We start from the raw sequence: 16592 nt of genomic DNA, 5'->3' as shown, positions 1-16592 counted from the left end.
AATACAACCAAGGTCTAGTCAAAATATTTTGGTGTGAGGACAAATCCATAATAAATGTGGCAGTGTGTCAGACTGAGTTTTACAAAATGAACGATTTACATCAGTATCAGTCATCAATTAAACAGATATTGATTTTGTGGTGTTTTTATGTCTGTTCTATGTTGCACTCAGGTCCATGACATTTTGTTTTTCCTGTATTTATGTTATGCATATGTATGGAAATGACAATAAGCCTGCACCTGCAGCTGAAAAACTAACAAATTAACATTTGATTTCATGTGATGTCCCTTATTTGTAACTCACTAATTTCTCACTTATCAGTTTATTAGTTACACCTAGCTAAAACTAATGCAATCTAACACAACAGTCCTAATGTTCAGTTTGTGTCGAAAAAGTTTTAGAGAGGTGTTCCTTCAACAGTATGATCATTTAGGAGGCTTTAGTTTGTAGTACTGTTGAACACTATTGCATTATACAGAGAACGGTCTGTTATTTAGCCTATCTTACTAGTATAAATGGGGTGCACAAAATAATAGAAACACCAACATCATCATAACGCAATACAAGTCCACAGCACCACATACTGCAGCCTCCAAGATTACCATAAAGTTGAGCAGATGCCTCATTAATACCGCTTCAACTAAAACCTAATATTTGGCTTTAACATTCATGAATGGAGGAGTATTTGGAGACTTGTACGATCTCATCCCTGCACGTGGACCTCTGTGTTGCACATGAGTTTACACTGTTTACACTTATATTTTATAGATAGTAACACAGAACAACTTCACTCTTAACTTAATCAATTCTGGTCGCGATTATTAAACTCCTACTGGAGACAAACGTAAGTTGCGTTTCCGTGTTTTTATTAGCGACGCGTACGTCACAGGGGGTGACGAAACCCCCACAATGCACTTTTCCACCTCAACTAAACATTCACCTTCCTCTTATAGCGAATAACTTTCCATTTCTCGCTTTAATTCATCCCACATATCTGCGACGACTGTTGTTCCTGGTGTTTGCCGTTTTAGAGGCTGCCCGGTTGTTGCTGGTATGTTGTCTGTTGCAAATATGAGTTAACCACTAGCTAACTTAGCTAATGCTAGTTATCATTAGCTTTTCTTTTTTTTAGTACAAACATGACTGAAGAAAAACATTATAAACACACCAAATGTATAAGCATTACAGGGCTTTTCACGATCTTGTTCATCGAGCTTATTAAAAGTTGGACGTGTCAGAACTGAGTTGGTGAATCTGTTGTTACTGTGGAGTGGGAACGCTTGAGTAGGTTACACAGGATATATGTCATGCTATTTTCATTATTTACGCTGAAATGCAGACAACTATGGGATATTTAACGAAGTGTGATTATCAAGCTAAGTGCTACATAGATGTCTTTAAAAGAGGCTTTGAAATATGCTGTGAAATGTCATCATTTTCCACCAACATTGTAGACTGTCATTCTAAACATTGTTTTACAGATTTAAATCAGTATGATTAGGATACTGCATAATCTCTCGGCTACCTTCATAATCATTCAGTATAAGAATGTTGAACAACACCAATAACAATCCCATATGCAATTAATTGTTAGATAGATAGATAGATAGATAGATAGATAGATAGATAGATAGATAGATAGATGTATTGTATTGATCACAATTTGGAAAATTGTGTTATTGTGGTCATTTTCAGGCATGTTCTTCACTCTGCTTTGAATTTGAATAATTCATGTGTGACATGGTTTTTCAACATTAGTTCAAGTCCCTGGTTAGAAATCCCTAAAAAGACACAGTGTTTTTAATTAATGTATTTGCCAGGTCCATCTTCCCAGCCTGTGGGATCAGGGTCTAGGATGGATCCAGAATATGAACATCGCCTCCTCCGCCAAATCAACATTCAAAATGACAACTTGAGTCCTGTTGTGAGTAACGTCTTTCTGTTCTCCTCCTCCTACTGTTAGTTGTTTTTCTTAATCACAGTTATGCTGAACTTTTGTCTTGTTAGATGGTTTACAGTATTGAGCAAAGGTATTAGGAACTAAACGTGAGGTGAGGATAAACCACGATTGTTTTTTTATTTATCAATTAACTTCATACAAAATTCAGTGAAAAGAAAAATCCTAGTTTCCTAGCTACACTTGTGCACAGTTTTTCATGGTACTTGGCAGGTTGGTTGTTCCAGCATCTTGGAGAACTTGCCACAGTACTTCTGTGGATTCAGGCTGTCTCAGTGTCTTCTGTCTCTTCATAGAATCCAAGAATGATTTGTCTGATATTGTGATCAGGACTCTACGGAGGCCTGACCATCTGTTGCAGGTCTCCTTGTTCGTCTTGTTGAGGAACATAGCTCTTTTTAACTCTGACTGTATGTTTGGGCTCATTGTCATGCTGCAGACCGAATTTGGATTTTTGTTTTCCCGGACCAGTCAACTCCCTGATAGCACTGTGTGATAGATAAGAATCTAAACATCTAATATGCCTAAAAGTTTTGTACAGCAATATATATTACAACTGGTTACCACGCTTCCATAAATTCATAAGCAAATACACTTTAAAGTAATATGTCGGTTTTGCAGAAATTGATACAGAGTCATCACAGTCGAACACCAACTGGTTCCCCGTTATCTTCACCCATTAAGCTTGGAGACCGATTTATCCCAACCAGAGCGGGGGCCAACTGGAACATCAACTTCCACAGGATCAATGTATGGACATGTTGTGGGTGAATTTACTGAGCAGTGTGTCGGTGCTGTTGTAAGAGAAATATAGTATTCATGTGTAATTCAGTATTCAAAATGTTAAAAAGTGTCCGGGTGAAGTTGTTTATAGTGTATAGTTTGTAGTTCTGTCCGACTCACATCAATGACAGTATCTTTGTGATTTTGTTTAGGAAAATGAGAAGTCACCAAGTCAGAACAGAAAAACAAAGGATGCTTCTTCTGATAATATCAAAGGTAAATAAATTTTGTAAATGTAATTTTGTAAATTCCGTTTCTTGCTTATGTGCATCTAGAATTGTGGTTTTATGCTTCAATGCTTTTACTGTCTTATGAATCAAATAATATTTGTGTGCATGTAGCAGATGGGCTGGCCTACTCTGCTTTGCTGAAAAATGAACTTCTGGGAGCAGGAATAGAAAAGATTCAGGACCCCCAGACAGAAGACAGACGTCTACAGCCATCCACCCCTGAGAAGAGGAGTCTCTTCACTGTATGAACATTTCATCTCATACTCCTTAAATATTGGATTATATAGCACATTTATTGTCATGTCAGAACAGAGACATGCCCTTAAGGTCCTTAGCAGGGGCAGAAATACTAAGTCAGAGTAGAACACCACTATTCACTCAGTGCACAGCTTGTCTTCTGTGTTTTATGTTATTTTATTGACGCTGGTGGAGAACATGAAGATGTTTGTTCTTTGCAGTTTTCACTCAATACAAAAAGGTCATCTCCAGATGATGGCACCAGCATCTCCCCCTACTCCCTATCACCTGTCAGCAACAAAAGGTAGAAGCACTTATACACAAATATTTTGGTTTATAGATCTTTTGTGGTTGATCACTCATCAATGTTGTCACCATGTGAATGAAGAGAAATGTACATATTGGTATCAGGATTTTATAAAGTCTGACTTTTTCCTGCTACAGTCAAAAATTGTTACGTTCACCGAGGAAGCCAACTCGCAAGATCTCAAAGATCCCCTTTAAAGTGCTTGATGCTCCAGAGCTGCAGGACGACTTTTACCTCAACTTAGTGGACTGGTCTTCTCTCAACGTGCTCAGTGTCGGGCTAGGCACATGTGTTTACCTGTGGAGTGCCTGTACCAGCCAGGTACTACACTCTGTGTATCTGTACACCTAATTTTGGAAGTTGAATTAGAACTGTTTCGTGTTCATGCTTTGCTTTTCTTGGCAGCATTAATCACTGTCTGGTGTCAAAGTTAATCTCTAACTAAAGTGTCTTTTCCTCAGGTAACAAGGCTGTGTGATCTGTCAGTGGAAGGAGACTCCGTCACATCAGTTGGCTGGTCTGAAAGGGTAAGTACACATAACTTACTGCCATCAGAACTTTCGATTCAGTTAGTTTTTGTTAATGAAATGATTCTTCTCGTTTTTAGGGCAACCTGGTGGCAGTGGGGACTCACAAAGGATACGTTCAGATCTGGGACGCTGGTGCTGGGAAGAAACTCTTTGCCTTGGAAGGACACACAGCTAGAGTTGGTGTGAACATTTGCTTTGTTTAAACCCTGAATGTGGGTTATAGAGTGGCTTAACAGTGTGTGAATCCAAAAGACTGGACACAGTCAGCATTAGGCTGAATTAATGCTTGACATTCTTGATAGCTGCCTTCTTACAGCAAAATGTTTAAAGTGTGACCAAGTATAAATTAAACTTGACTCTGTTCTACAGGAGCGTTAGCATGGAATGCAGACCAGTTGTCATCGGGAAGCCGTGACCGTATGATTCTTCAAAGAGACATACGGACGCCTCCACTGCAGTCAGAAAGACGGCTGCAGGGACACAGACAGGAAGTGTGTGGCTTAAAGTGGAGCACTGACCATCAGCTGCTCGCATCTGGTGGCAATGACAATAAGGTACAGTTGTTACATTTATCAAACCTGCCTCTTCTCATCTTTGTTCATTTACTCACTGTACTCATTGATGAGGGTGACGGTGTTTGTCATCTCAGCTGCTGGTCTGGAACCACTCCTCGCTGAGCCCAGTGCAGACATACATGGATCACCTGGCTGCGGTTAAAGCCATTGCCTGGTCCCCCCACCAGCACGGCCTGCTGGCCTCTGGAGGCGGCACTGCCGATCGCTGTATTCGATTTTGGAACACGCTGACGTCGCAGCCGCTGCAGTGTATGGACACCGGCTCACAGGTCTGCAACCTGGCCTGGTCCAAGCATGCTAATGAGCTGGTGAGTCACTTCAGATGCACACAGCGCACAGCTGATGTACAGTCCTACACCTGTGATATAGTGTTATACTTTAATTTGTTATTTTGTCTCTTAAGATATTTGCACCTAATTTATATTAATTTTTAAAGATGTTTTACTCTTTTTAAGGACACTGCTTAATTCTGTAAAACATCCAGTGCAATTCAAACATCCAAGGGTTATAAACACCCTTAAAGGCTTAAAGGCACTATATAGCTTTGTTAATTAGGATATCACAGCATATTTCTATTGACACTTGAAACTATGTGTGAGATGATTGTAGCCACTGTCTAGTGCTAATGTTCTTCAAAGTTGTTCTCAGTATTTGACTGTGATACCGTAGAAACTTTACTCGTTTGGTCTGAAAGGAGTGTGTCCTCTTCCTGTCGCACAATGTAAAATTCACTGTAGAGTTTCTAACTGAATGTGGTAATGTTTTACTGATATTATATTACACAAAGCACAATTTACACAGCACAGTGAATTATAATTATTGTCTCTCTTTCCAGGTTAGCACCCATGGCTACTCTCAGAACCAGATCTTGGTCTGGAAATATCCAGCTCTCACTCAGGTGGCCAAGCTCACAGGACACTCCTACAGAGTCCTTTACCTGGTCAGTGTGTGTTCGTACATGATGTCAGTGATGGTCGTATTAATGCTAAAAGCCTGCCATCTTTGCCAGAAAGTCTGGTAGCAGCCTCATAAATGTTTAAAGTTTTTCTTTAGGCAATGTCCCCGGATGGCGAGGCAATAGTGACAGGAGCTGGAGATGAGACTCTACGCTTCTGGAACGTATTCAGCAAAACTAGGTCAACAAAGGTGAGAAAGCACTTTGTTTGGGCATAGCGTTCAGCACTGTCCCCGGATCTGCAAAATAATTAACCAAAGTTTCTATATCTTTTTTTTTCTCCAGGAATCTGTATCAGTTTTAAATCTCTTCACCAGGATACGGTAACTTAAAAAAAATACAAATTTGAGTGGTGCCTGGGTGTTATCACTCGGCAGCTCATAAACGTGGTGCTAAGGACAAACATTTCAATCTAAGGCATCTTGTGGCATTTTTTCACACAGGAAATGGCAGCGAGAACAACTGAGCTATTTTTTTTTAACGCTAATAATTGTTTTGGGAGATTCTTTTTGATGTGTGTGCCTTCATGATGATTGTAAAAACATTTTTACTTTTTAAAAATGTATAAGTGGGTTGATTTCCATTTGTTTTGTATTCACAAGAAATCATACGCCTTACTTAAAAATATTGTGATACTGTTTGCATTGTTGTGGAATCTGAAATGTGGAGAGAGCATTTTCAGTTTTTGTTTAACTCAGGTCTAATTTATTTAACGCACTTGTTATGTGGTAAAACATTCAATGAACAAATCATCTGTCATGGAGGAATGGAGATTCAGTGGAGAAAAAGATGACTAAAATATAAAAACTAAACCTAATCACCTACTAAGGCTTCTACAGTATGTGCACCATGTTTACTGTGATCCTTAGATTACTAAGGTTGAAGAGTGGTTGGCTGAAGTAATGCAGTTTGCCACTGTGGCCAGAAAGTCTAATGCTGTGCATCTAGACATATACTACATGGTTGATTCTCTGTAGTAAAGGAAGAAATAAAAGATGATGGAACTGAATAACCGGTGTGTGACTTTGTGTATATTTGATTTCTTCAATAACAAATACCATTACCATTTATTTTTGGACCTAATAAAATTTAGTTGCAATTATGTTAGATTAGATTGTATAACGCTGCATATTATTGTTGCATAGTGTATTTTGTCCACACCATTTATATCTGTGAGGGTTAAGTAAAAATAGCACTATAATGCAGGTCAGTTTAACAGCAATGCTTCCTCCAGTATTATTCAGATGAATCAACACCTCTCCAAAACAGTTTCATCAAAAAATGAACATAAGAAATTTATAAGGTAGTTTTTAATGCATGACTGGTGGATCAGACTACAGTAGTTTTGGATGTATTTGTTTATGCACATTATATCTGTGTATATGTGAAAAAGGATACATTTTCACGACCTTCTTTATTTATTTATATTTTTTTCATTTCTTTTTATGTGGCACCATATTCAAATAGTTTTTCTCGAAACTGTATGAAATTAATGGGGAGTCACTATTTTTATCAAGTGGAATTACGCCATGAATAAAACAAAATACATAACATTGTAAATCGATACCAACAACACCAGCAACAACCGACTACAACCAGGGGCGGCGCTGCCACAACGGATATACTGACCGGAAATACCGCAAACGGGCGGGAAGTTGAAAATTTAAGAATTTCAGATTTATAAAAAAAATGCATTTTTCAAGTTAATTTAGGTTTATAAAGGAGAGATTCGTCTTCAAAAAGAGCAACGAAAGTCAAAGGATTATAATTTGCCAGGTTAAATTCGATCAACGACACAAGCAAACTTCGCTAGCTGTCAGGGGCAGTAGCTACTAGCTTGTTGTTATTGTCTGTCAGAATGGCGGACAGAAATCTTGTGCAGGAGTTGAAGCGTTGGGCGACAGAGGAGTTCAATCTGCCCCCGGACAGCCTGCCAAATGACAGCTATTTTAAAACGTGGGTATCAGTATGTCTATACTATCACAGTTAACACTGAACAGTAGAGGTCCTCACAATCGATGCTCACTTTGCAGCGTTGAAGTAATGTCGGTCATTTGTTTTCCAGGCTCTGTGTTGGGACGGGGAAGTCAATATGGAAATATGTCATCCAACACGTTTTCCAACAAAGGTTAGCATTCACACTGCCTTGCTGTTTTGTAACCTTTTGGTCATTTACCTACTGCTGATTTTCTTGTATGTCCAACCCAGCCCCTGTTTGTCTGTTCAGCATAAAGAACATCGTGGCATCTGCTAAATGTCTTGGTCTCTAAACTAAACTTCAGTCTCTCCCTCTGTGCTCACTTTGACTGGGCAAATAATGGATTACAGCTTCTTGATTGTTTCTGTTTTTCCAGGAACGCGAAGATCATGCGTGGCAATCTTCAGTGGTATCCTTTCACACTCTGAGGGACGGTTTTAAAGGCAGTAATCCAAATGTCGAAATTGTCAAAATAAATGGGAGGCAAGTGAGTTAAATTTCAAGTCATAGCCAAGGATCTGACTACTTATGTCAAAGTGATATTTCAGTTTTCTCCTTTTAGTAAATTAGCAAAAAAAAAATCTGTTTTTGTTTTATGGGACATTGAGTGTAGATTGACAGCAGATTTTTTTTTTTTTTGCATAAAGCTGAATACTTTCTGATTGCACTGTACAAAGATGCCAAAGGGATGCTTTTAAACAGTGTCACCATTCTATAGTTTGTAAGTTTATTTTCAACTGTAAAACGCCCTTTCTTATTGTAATCGTTAGATTAATGGATTGTGTATAGAAAGATGCTACTGGCCAGCATATATAATTATTGGATTTTTTTCTAAAACTCACATTCATATCAGGTAGAACAGAGGCAGTATCTTGCTCAAGATACTTTTTAGTTTTTTTTGAATATTTATGTTCTATCAATCAATCTATCAGTGTGTCTGCCACCACATGGTCACCCAGCTCGTCCTGTCATTGTATGCAAAGGACAGTATATATACAGTGTGTGCTTTCTTTGGGTGTTCTGGTGCTCCCTGGTTGTGCCTGGTTGAAATCTTAGGGACCTTTATGATGCATCCCATTCCTTCTCTCCCTTTCTCTCCACCTTAGGACAATTATCTACTAGGCTATTTTATGAACACCCCCAAAAATAATTATAAATATGTCTTATTGTTATACTTGGTATCACTCAAATATACACTGAATCTCCTCAGCTACCATGACCACTGCCAGTTCAACATTTGTTGGGTAATTTCCTTGACACTATGATTTTCAAGGTACAAAGTTCTTCAAGACAAAGAGGTAGGCTACAACTTGTTTTCCTTCCCTGTTGTAGTACTGATTGATTAATATTAATCTGAATGATCGCACTAATGATACAGAATGTGCAATTGTTCGTTTCAGTAAGAAAGCCACTGATTAGATGAAGTGTGCTTCTATCTGTTGGTGTTTTTACTTGCTCAGGTGAAGCAGGCTGAGGACCAGAGTGAGGCTGCTAAGCAGAGAGAGCTACAGAGGAAGATAGAGCAGCTGAGAGCTGAGATCAGTCACCTGGACTCTCAGATCAGTGGAACAGAGGAACAGTTGGCCACACAAGGTTAGTCCATCTCATACAGTGAGGGCTGGGTATCATTTGGTAGTTGCTTTATTTACAGTATTCACTTAGTGTTATACACTTTCAGTATTTTATGTACACAATATAAAAAAGTTTCATAGTTCTAAAATATGCTGGGTGATCTCGCACACTGTTGTTTTATACTGTCTTTAATCAACAGAGCAGTCTATCAGTCGTACCTGGAGCCAGGTGGAGGAAAGCCAGCGCAGAGAGCTGCTTCTCCAGGCCTTCAGGCAGCGCTGCGTCTTGGGCTCCAAGATGTTATCTGACGATACACAAAAGATCAGGGGGCACTGCCAGGCACTGGAACAGATGGCCAGGTAAGGCTGAAGTTAAATAGAAACTAATAAATTTAGCTTATTTATAGACCCATAATAATCACATAGCAGTCCAGATTTTAAAAAAGGAAGTTTTGTGTATTACAGGAAAGCAGAGGTAGAAGTTCTGTTCGATGATAAGTCTTCAAGCAGCAATGATGGTGACAACCTCAACTCCAAAACCACGACAGAGGCGCAGGTCCTGGTAAGAGCTGCCGAAATCTGGTCTGTATTTTACTGAGCAGAGTTTAAAGAGTAGTGTGTTGCATCTCAGTCATCCAGGTTGTGGTTATCCAAGAAGGGTTGAATTGAGGAACTGGACGTTATAGATACTTGAAGACGTTTCGCATCCAAGAAGCTTCCTCAGTTCAGTTTGTCTGGCGATTGCAGTGTCAGTATATACACAGTGTGTGTGGACAGAGGAGACAAACTAATTCATCAAAATGACATAGACTGAATGCCATCTTTGTTAGGAAACTGCAATGAATTACTGCTGGTCTCGCCATTATTTATCTTGATTTCTGTTTCTTTTGACAGCTTTTTGGAAATTCAGTCTTCCAAATTTGCACATTTGGAAGCAAAAAAAAAACAGTTGATAAAAAATGATTTACACAAATCTGAGTAATGCAGTCCAAGATGCCTGTAATACATCAGCTGCTGATTGAAGAAAATCATCATCATTTCTTTTATTTTCCTCTGTCAGCGTGAAGTGAGAGAGCTGTGTGAAGCCAGGGTCCACTTCTATCAGTCTTTACAAGAGAGTGAACTGAAAACGGCGCAATCTGCAGCCAAACGGTAAGGACTATAGTGGATAAAGTATTTGAGAAATCAACTAATCACAAACTGTATTTCAGAATATTGTGAACTTCTTTCTTGAATTAATAGCTTCTTTCTTCTCTCCCTCTCAGTATGACTCGTGAGCAGAGGACTGCCATGTTTCACTACTGGTTGAGTGCTGTGGAGGTTGGTCTAAATTTGTCAAATTTTACTAAATATTTTGTTACTTGTGTATATAATGTCTGTAATATTCACTTTGAATTAACATGCTGTTGCTTGTCATTGCATCAGAACCTGTTGGGTGATTATCCTCCAAACCATGTCCTCTCAGCATTACAATATTTAGCTTCCAGAGAACAGAAGGAACTAGAGAACAAACTGGCTTCTGTGGATGTGACCCACGACGTGACAGCTCTGCGGTAAGGCATACCACCATATTACTATGATGTTCTCTTTTCATGTCAGACTATTTCATTCAAAGTTTTCAGTGTTACAGTATTTGGCATGTTCATTGCAGGTTCCGCTATGAAAGCAATCACCTGCTGGACATGTCAGCAGAAGAGGATAATGAGTTGCCACCGGTTAAGACCCTCTTACAGGTTCTAAACACAAACACTCACATACACTTTAGTATGAAATTATAATATAAAATGAGGGCACGTTCATCTTTTCTGACATCTGTGAAAAATGCATTTTTCTTTTGTTGGTTCTGTCTGGGTTTCCAGGCTGCCTGGGAAGAGGTGGAGCAGAGTTTGGTGGAACTGGCTCAGACTCGCTCCAGAGTCCAGCAGCTCAAAAACCAGCTGCTGGCCCGCAAGAAGGAGGCTCAGCAGGAGGTGTCTGGTATTGCAGATGAACTCCATAACGACACCTTGGCACAGTGAGTCCACTTACTGTAGAGTTTATTGATCAGGTCATGAAATCCAGACTGAGATGTATGCAAAAATGTAATACATCCTCTGAAACATTTTCTATTCTGAGTAATGGGGCATCAAACACCTTCAGACACATTACTGTATGGATCCCACAAATATTTTAGTCTAGTAATTTCCTATGATGGAAAACAAAAGTCAGGAAAATTATTTTAAGAGTAGGAGGTTATTATCAGTTGTTATTAAGTTAAGATCGAACATTTAGTGTTTGCTCTTTGTCATAATACATTTGTTGCAAACACAAATATAACTAAGAGTCAAATTAGAGATTTATTTCACCTAGTCAAATAAAAAAGTTATTGCAAAGAATTTACTCTGTGTTTTGCTATCAGGTCAGCCCTAGAGCTGGAACTCCAGTGTGTGATGCAGGCAGCAGCCAGAGATCACATCAGAGACCGGTGTATACAGCTGGACCAACATGCCAGAAGCCGACAGGAGGCACTGAGAAACCTCCGCAGCCAGTGGCAGAACATCCTGGACTTCAGGCAGCTAGTGGTGAGAGTGAATTGACAGCCATTTCCTTCTTGTTTTATATCCATTTAGTTACATTATATCAGTGATTATTCAGAAAAATGTAGTCTGTAGGATTTGGTTATGTCTGCTTTTGACTTTCTGGAGATAAACATCTTGAATTGCCAGATTTCTGAACTTAAAATGCAGAGCTGTCAATATTTCTGCAACATATATCGTGAAACATATTGTGTTGATTCTCTACAGGTTCTCAGGCAGGAGCATATCAGAGGTCTGATTAAGGGGAACTCCACGGCCAAGACAGAGCTGATCCATCTACACAGACAGGTGTGGATGTTCTCCATCTGTGACACTTAAGTAGACAAGGATTTGCTTTGTGCTGTTGTGAAAGAGATGTTTTTAAGCTAAAAAAAAACAAAAAACTTTTGCCACAAAGTATCACATTTCCGGGAATCTCTTGAGGATTTCTCTCCCTCTGTTTTGTTTCAGTTACAGGAATTCATCCAGGGTAAGTTGCTGCCACAGTTTGAAGATGTCACCACTGCAGCAAACGGACTAAGGAACTCTATTTCTAAGGAGGCCAGACAGTTTGGAGTGGTTTCGCTTCTCACTCTGGACCGCAGGACTGTTGAAGGGTAAGAGAAAGTTGTCTATTTTGTACATAAGCAATCTAATTTTATTTTTGTTCCAGTTTAGAAAAAGGTTCCTAAGTCAATACCCAAACTGAGGACTTCATATCTGAGTACATATTTCACTGCCAGAAACTGAAACTGTATTTGGTAATAAATCGGAAAGGCTTACACAAAACAGGCTGCCAACTTTCTTTTCTTTCCCCTCAGTTGTGTTGAGTTCTTTTGGATTTAAAGATGAATTACAAATTCACAGAGGGAGGGAGATGAGAGAAGCAGAGTAATATCTGTCAGAAAATGATCCTCCTTCATCAGGGGTACACCTGTGGCTCCAGCTGCAGTGCACTAAAGCATTTGACTTTCATTTAGAAAGTGTATCACAAGAAGAGATGTTTTTAATCATACTCTTGATCAAGTGCTGAACAAAAATAGAAAAATGACATTTTTTCCTGTTTTTTTTTTTTTTTTAATTTTTACAATTTTTATTTCAAGAACTCAAAGGATCCCTGCATTGTGGTTGTCCATCTATCGCTTGCAGTCCTCAACCTTCAGCAGAATGTGTCAGAGCCTGGCTTTCCCACTGTACAAGGTGAGAGTTGACATATAATGCTGAGAAAGTGAGATCTTCTCCTCCTTTGTCTTTTTGCCCAGAGCAGCAGTATACATGCATGTCAGTCCTTCGGTTATATCTGTTTAATTCATAATTTAAATGCTGATGATTCAGGTCAAAGCAATTTCCTTTTAATTGAACTTATTTTTTTATGATTTTATTGAGTAACTATTTGTTATAATCCTATAATAGTTAAATTTATTGAATGATACAGGAGAAAATTATGTTTTCTTTTTAAATGGAAAAAATATGATAAATATAATAAAATAGGTGAGCACTAATATGCATGAATTACTTTATAATAGACCAAAAATGTATTGTAAACTATAACGACAATGTGAGAATGGATTTTGAGATTGAATAACATGGTAATGGTATTAGTATTGTTCTGGTTATGTGCAAAAACACAACACAAGAGACCTGTTTTCTTTTTAAATCAATTGTGTTATTAGTTATGGTAAAATTGCTCCGTCAAGCAGCTTTTTCCAACCCATAGTCGTGATATCAAACCTCACAGTTTGAATGTTGTGTGTCTTTTTTTTATTACATCATTGGAATCAGCTCATCATTAAAAAACAGTCTCAGTTATTTATATCCTTTGGCTTCAGTGACATTACCATCCGAATCTAACATTGCAACTAACCATGCATTTTAAACCATGCATTTCAGTTCCCACCCTCATGAAAATTCACTGCATAACTTTGCATGTGAGATTTACCTGTGGACACTCACTGGATTCGTATAAAAGTTGTGTTAGAAGCTCCCACACTTCATACTGCTCCTTAAACTCCACCTGCCTAGAGTGGTTTTAATTAACCAGCTGACTCTCACTGCCATCGCTTGACCCCAGCCCTCTGACTAACAGAGCTGATAAAAATAATGTCCATGAAAATCAGTCTTACTGCACAGAGACATAGCAGCAGTAGCCTCGTATCTTTTAGGCTGCTGTGAGTTTGCTTTTTAGGGACATCTGCTAGTTTTACAAACACTACTGTGTAACTTTATCTTTTTTTATATGGAATTACTTGTCCTTTTCCCCTTTCTCTGACTTTAACACAGACTAATTTTTCTCCTTCTTCTTGCTCTTCAGGCTCCAGAGGAGTTGTGTTTCCAGGCGCGTTCCCAGCAGCTTGAGTTACGTTTTCTCCGTCAGTTACTTCAACTTCAGTCTGCTGCTCTGCAGAAAATACAGAAGGAAGCCAAAATGCTGCATGCATCTGATCAAAAAGGTAATCAGAGGAACTAATCAAAAGAGGCTTTTATCAGGCTCAAGGGACACAGTGACAAGTGCTGCATTTTGCTGTTTGTATACATGCTGTCTTTAATGCAGACTTTACATTACCTTGGCAAAAATACATTTTTAGAAACTAACATTGGTTTTGGTAACAACAAATCTACTGTTTTTCCTCACTGTGCTTCTTAGCCTTGCTTTCTAGAGTCGTGGAGGAGGATCGGAAGCTTCTAAAGTCTCTCGTCCCAAGAGTCAGAGGCCTCACTAAATGTTGTGCTCAGGGCCTTTCTTATGGGGACCAAGTCAAAACTGCCATCTCTTACTGGTAAGGCACATTTCTGAAGCAGATAATCTACTGTACTGTAAAACAGTCTATGTACTACATTTTACATTTTTATAGCATTCACAAATGTGTATAAAGGAGAATTCAATCTGGGTCTATTTTCATAGTTTCACCATTGGTGCTTTCAGTTCATTCATTGTTGAGATCTGGGGATGCCTCTACCTTGGCACAGCTTTACAGTGGAGGACATTAGGGAAAGCAGCACGAAACTAGTCTGTCTAACTGTGTTACCTAAACCACATCTGCAAATGTGACAAGTTCTCATTCAAACAGCCTGCTCTGAATATCCATTAGTATTCTAACAACTTCACCTTTGATATAGTGCTTGCAGTAATTGTGTGCACACACTGTTTTACAATGCAATGGATGATGTGTTTACCATAAGTCATTTCAATAACTGTGTTAAACTTCAGATATGTTTAACACCTATTTGATTATCTAACTACTGGTGTTTCATTTGCTTGAACAGACTGCATTGTGGAGATAAAGTGTCATGTGATTGACAAATTGTGGCTGGTCAATAATTCAGTATTATTGTTTGTGTTTCAGTGAAATCATACTTTAACGATATGCAAACTGCAATTATGAACTATGAACCTAAGTTTTTCTTGCCGGACGTAATGCATAACAGTGGAACACAAGCACATTCAATTCAACATCAATTATTTTGTGATTTTACGTTTGAGTAAAATGACAGAAATGATGTCAAGCCTTTACTACTTGGATTGTGTATAGATTTTTTTTCTGAACATAAATGTGTTATTGTGGATTTATGCTTTTGCTCAGGTGTTAAGTTTCTGGTTTACTTATTTTTTGTTTGGTGTGTTCATACTTGTAGGTGGGATCAACCAGTCCAGCATGTCCTCCCTGATGTCAATAGAGGAGGACTGACTTTTCAGCAGTGGCTACAAAGATGGAAACTAGCTGCCAACGCCTGTTAAGGGACACCTCATAGTTTAAAAATATAAAGGAGATCCCGCTCAGCACCTTTCAGTGGCAAAATGTCCATGATATAGTTAAGGATGGATTACCAACCCAGCAAAGTGGGCAACTGCCTGGGGGCCCCAGACCATGAGGCCACTGTTTCATCCATTTTTACTGGTTTGGCAGTTTGATTAGTTACAAATGTGTTATTTGCATCACTATTCCTTTAGTTCATTATTAGCTAATTGTCAGGTCCTGTCTTGTGGTGGTGCCCTGGGATAAAAATTTGTTGTAACACATTAATTATTTTAGTTTATATTGTCCTCAAGAGGACCACATTCCCAAATAAAGATGTGTTTAATCTAATTATCACAAACTGAGACTGTAAGTATTTCAGCATGGGAGATTTGGTTGCACAGATCTTAATGGAGACAGCAAGGCACATGCTCAGAAGGTGGTAGGTGGGGGTCAATGGGGGCCCACAGAAAAGTTTTGCCTTGAGCCACCATAACAGGCTAATCTGGACATAGCTGCAGTAATTAACAAATGCACAAATACGCTGCAGTGTAAAGCAGAGCTGCAATGATTAGTTACTTGTTAAATGTTTTGATGATTAATTGTTTTAGTCATTTTTCAAGCACAAATACCAAACATTTGTTGGTTCCAGCTTCTCAAGTATGAACGTTTGCTGCTTTTCTTGGGCTTACACTCAAATAAATAGTGTATTTTTTAGGACTTAGACTGTTGGTTGGACAAAACAAGATATTAGATGATGTCTCCAGCTGCTTTAGGACATTTATTACTTGTTTTTTGGTTTTATTATTTTCAATTCATTGAAAATGAAAATCATTAATTGCAGCACTACTGTGAAGCAGTAGTGGTTGTAACTAAACAACACTTTATCTAAGATGTTTATTCTCATCATTACTCCTCTTGATATTTTACCATATGAATGTCGTTTACTAATAAATAATTTTAAATCCAAGTATTTCCTCCTGTCTTCGTTGAAATGCATTAAAATGCAATGAAGTTGTTGAATACTGCCTCTCCAGCTCTAGTGTTGAAGACCAAGCTGAGTCCATGCTGCATTTTGTTCATATGCCTCCAGTAAGATGCAGATTATCATTAGCCTAGTATCGATTTGTCTCACAGACGGCTCAATCCACCGTTGATGTTGTAGTTGCGGGTACAGTGT

At 38.6% G+C, this 16592-nt stretch overlaps 2 protein-coding genes across 3 annotated transcripts; both read left to right on the top strand.

Annotated features, from left to right (window-relative positions):
- Nucleotides 1–892: 892 nt before the first annotated feature.
- LOC111650176 (fizzy-related protein homolog) lies at nt 893–6586 on the top strand. 2 transcript variants are annotated; one of them, XM_023400005.2, is made up of 14 exons: nt 893–1051; nt 1821–1924; nt 2579–2707; nt 2893–2956; nt 3085–3212; nt 3429–3511; nt 3652–3835; nt 3976–4041; nt 4122–4224; nt 4414–4598; nt 4694–4927; nt 5455–5559; nt 5673–5765; nt 5860–6586. In XM_023400005.2, the coding sequence occupies exons 2-14, from the start codon at nt 1856–1858 to the stop codon at nt 5899–5901; spliced, it is 1485 nt and encodes a 494-aa protein (XP_023255773.1). In that variant the 5' UTR covers nt 893–1051; nt 1821–1855; the 3' UTR covers nt 5902–6586. The 2 variants fall into 2 exon arrangements, with proteins under 2 accessions (XP_023255773.1, XP_023255772.1); XM_023400004.2 differs by having other exon boundaries at nt 3082–3212.
- Nucleotides 6587–7206: 620 nt separating this feature from the next.
- haus5 (HAUS augmin-like complex, subunit 5) lies at nt 7207–16382 on the top strand. The gene is made up of 19 exons (XM_023400007.2): nt 7207–7530; nt 7640–7702; nt 7929–7961; nt 8826–8850; nt 9013–9145; nt 9324–9483; nt 9589–9685; nt 10184–10275; nt 10389–10443; nt 10549–10676; nt 10775–10856; nt 10983–11137; nt 11522–11684; nt 11907–11987; nt 12150–12295; nt 12782–12878; nt 13990–14128; nt 14323–14455; nt 15312–16382. The coding sequence occupies exons 1-19, from the start codon at nt 7433–7435 to the stop codon at nt 15412–15414; spliced, it is 1983 nt and encodes a 660-aa protein (XP_023255775.1). The 5' UTR covers nt 7207–7432; the 3' UTR covers nt 15415–16382.
- The last annotated feature ends 210 nt before the right edge of the window (nt 16383–16592 follow it).

The sequence above is a fragment of the Seriola lalandi genome, unplaced genomic scaffold (assembly GCF_002814215.2).
Source record: "Seriola lalandi dorsalis isolate HSWRI2012SDOR001 ecotype SW California unplaced genomic scaffold, Sedor1 jcf7180002052130, whole genome shotgun sequence".
NCBI lineage: Eukaryota > Metazoa > Chordata > Actinopteri > Carangiformes > Carangidae > Seriola > Seriola lalandi.
Note: the sequence above shows the minus strand (reverse complement) of the source record. Positions and strands in the feature narration are given on the sequence as shown.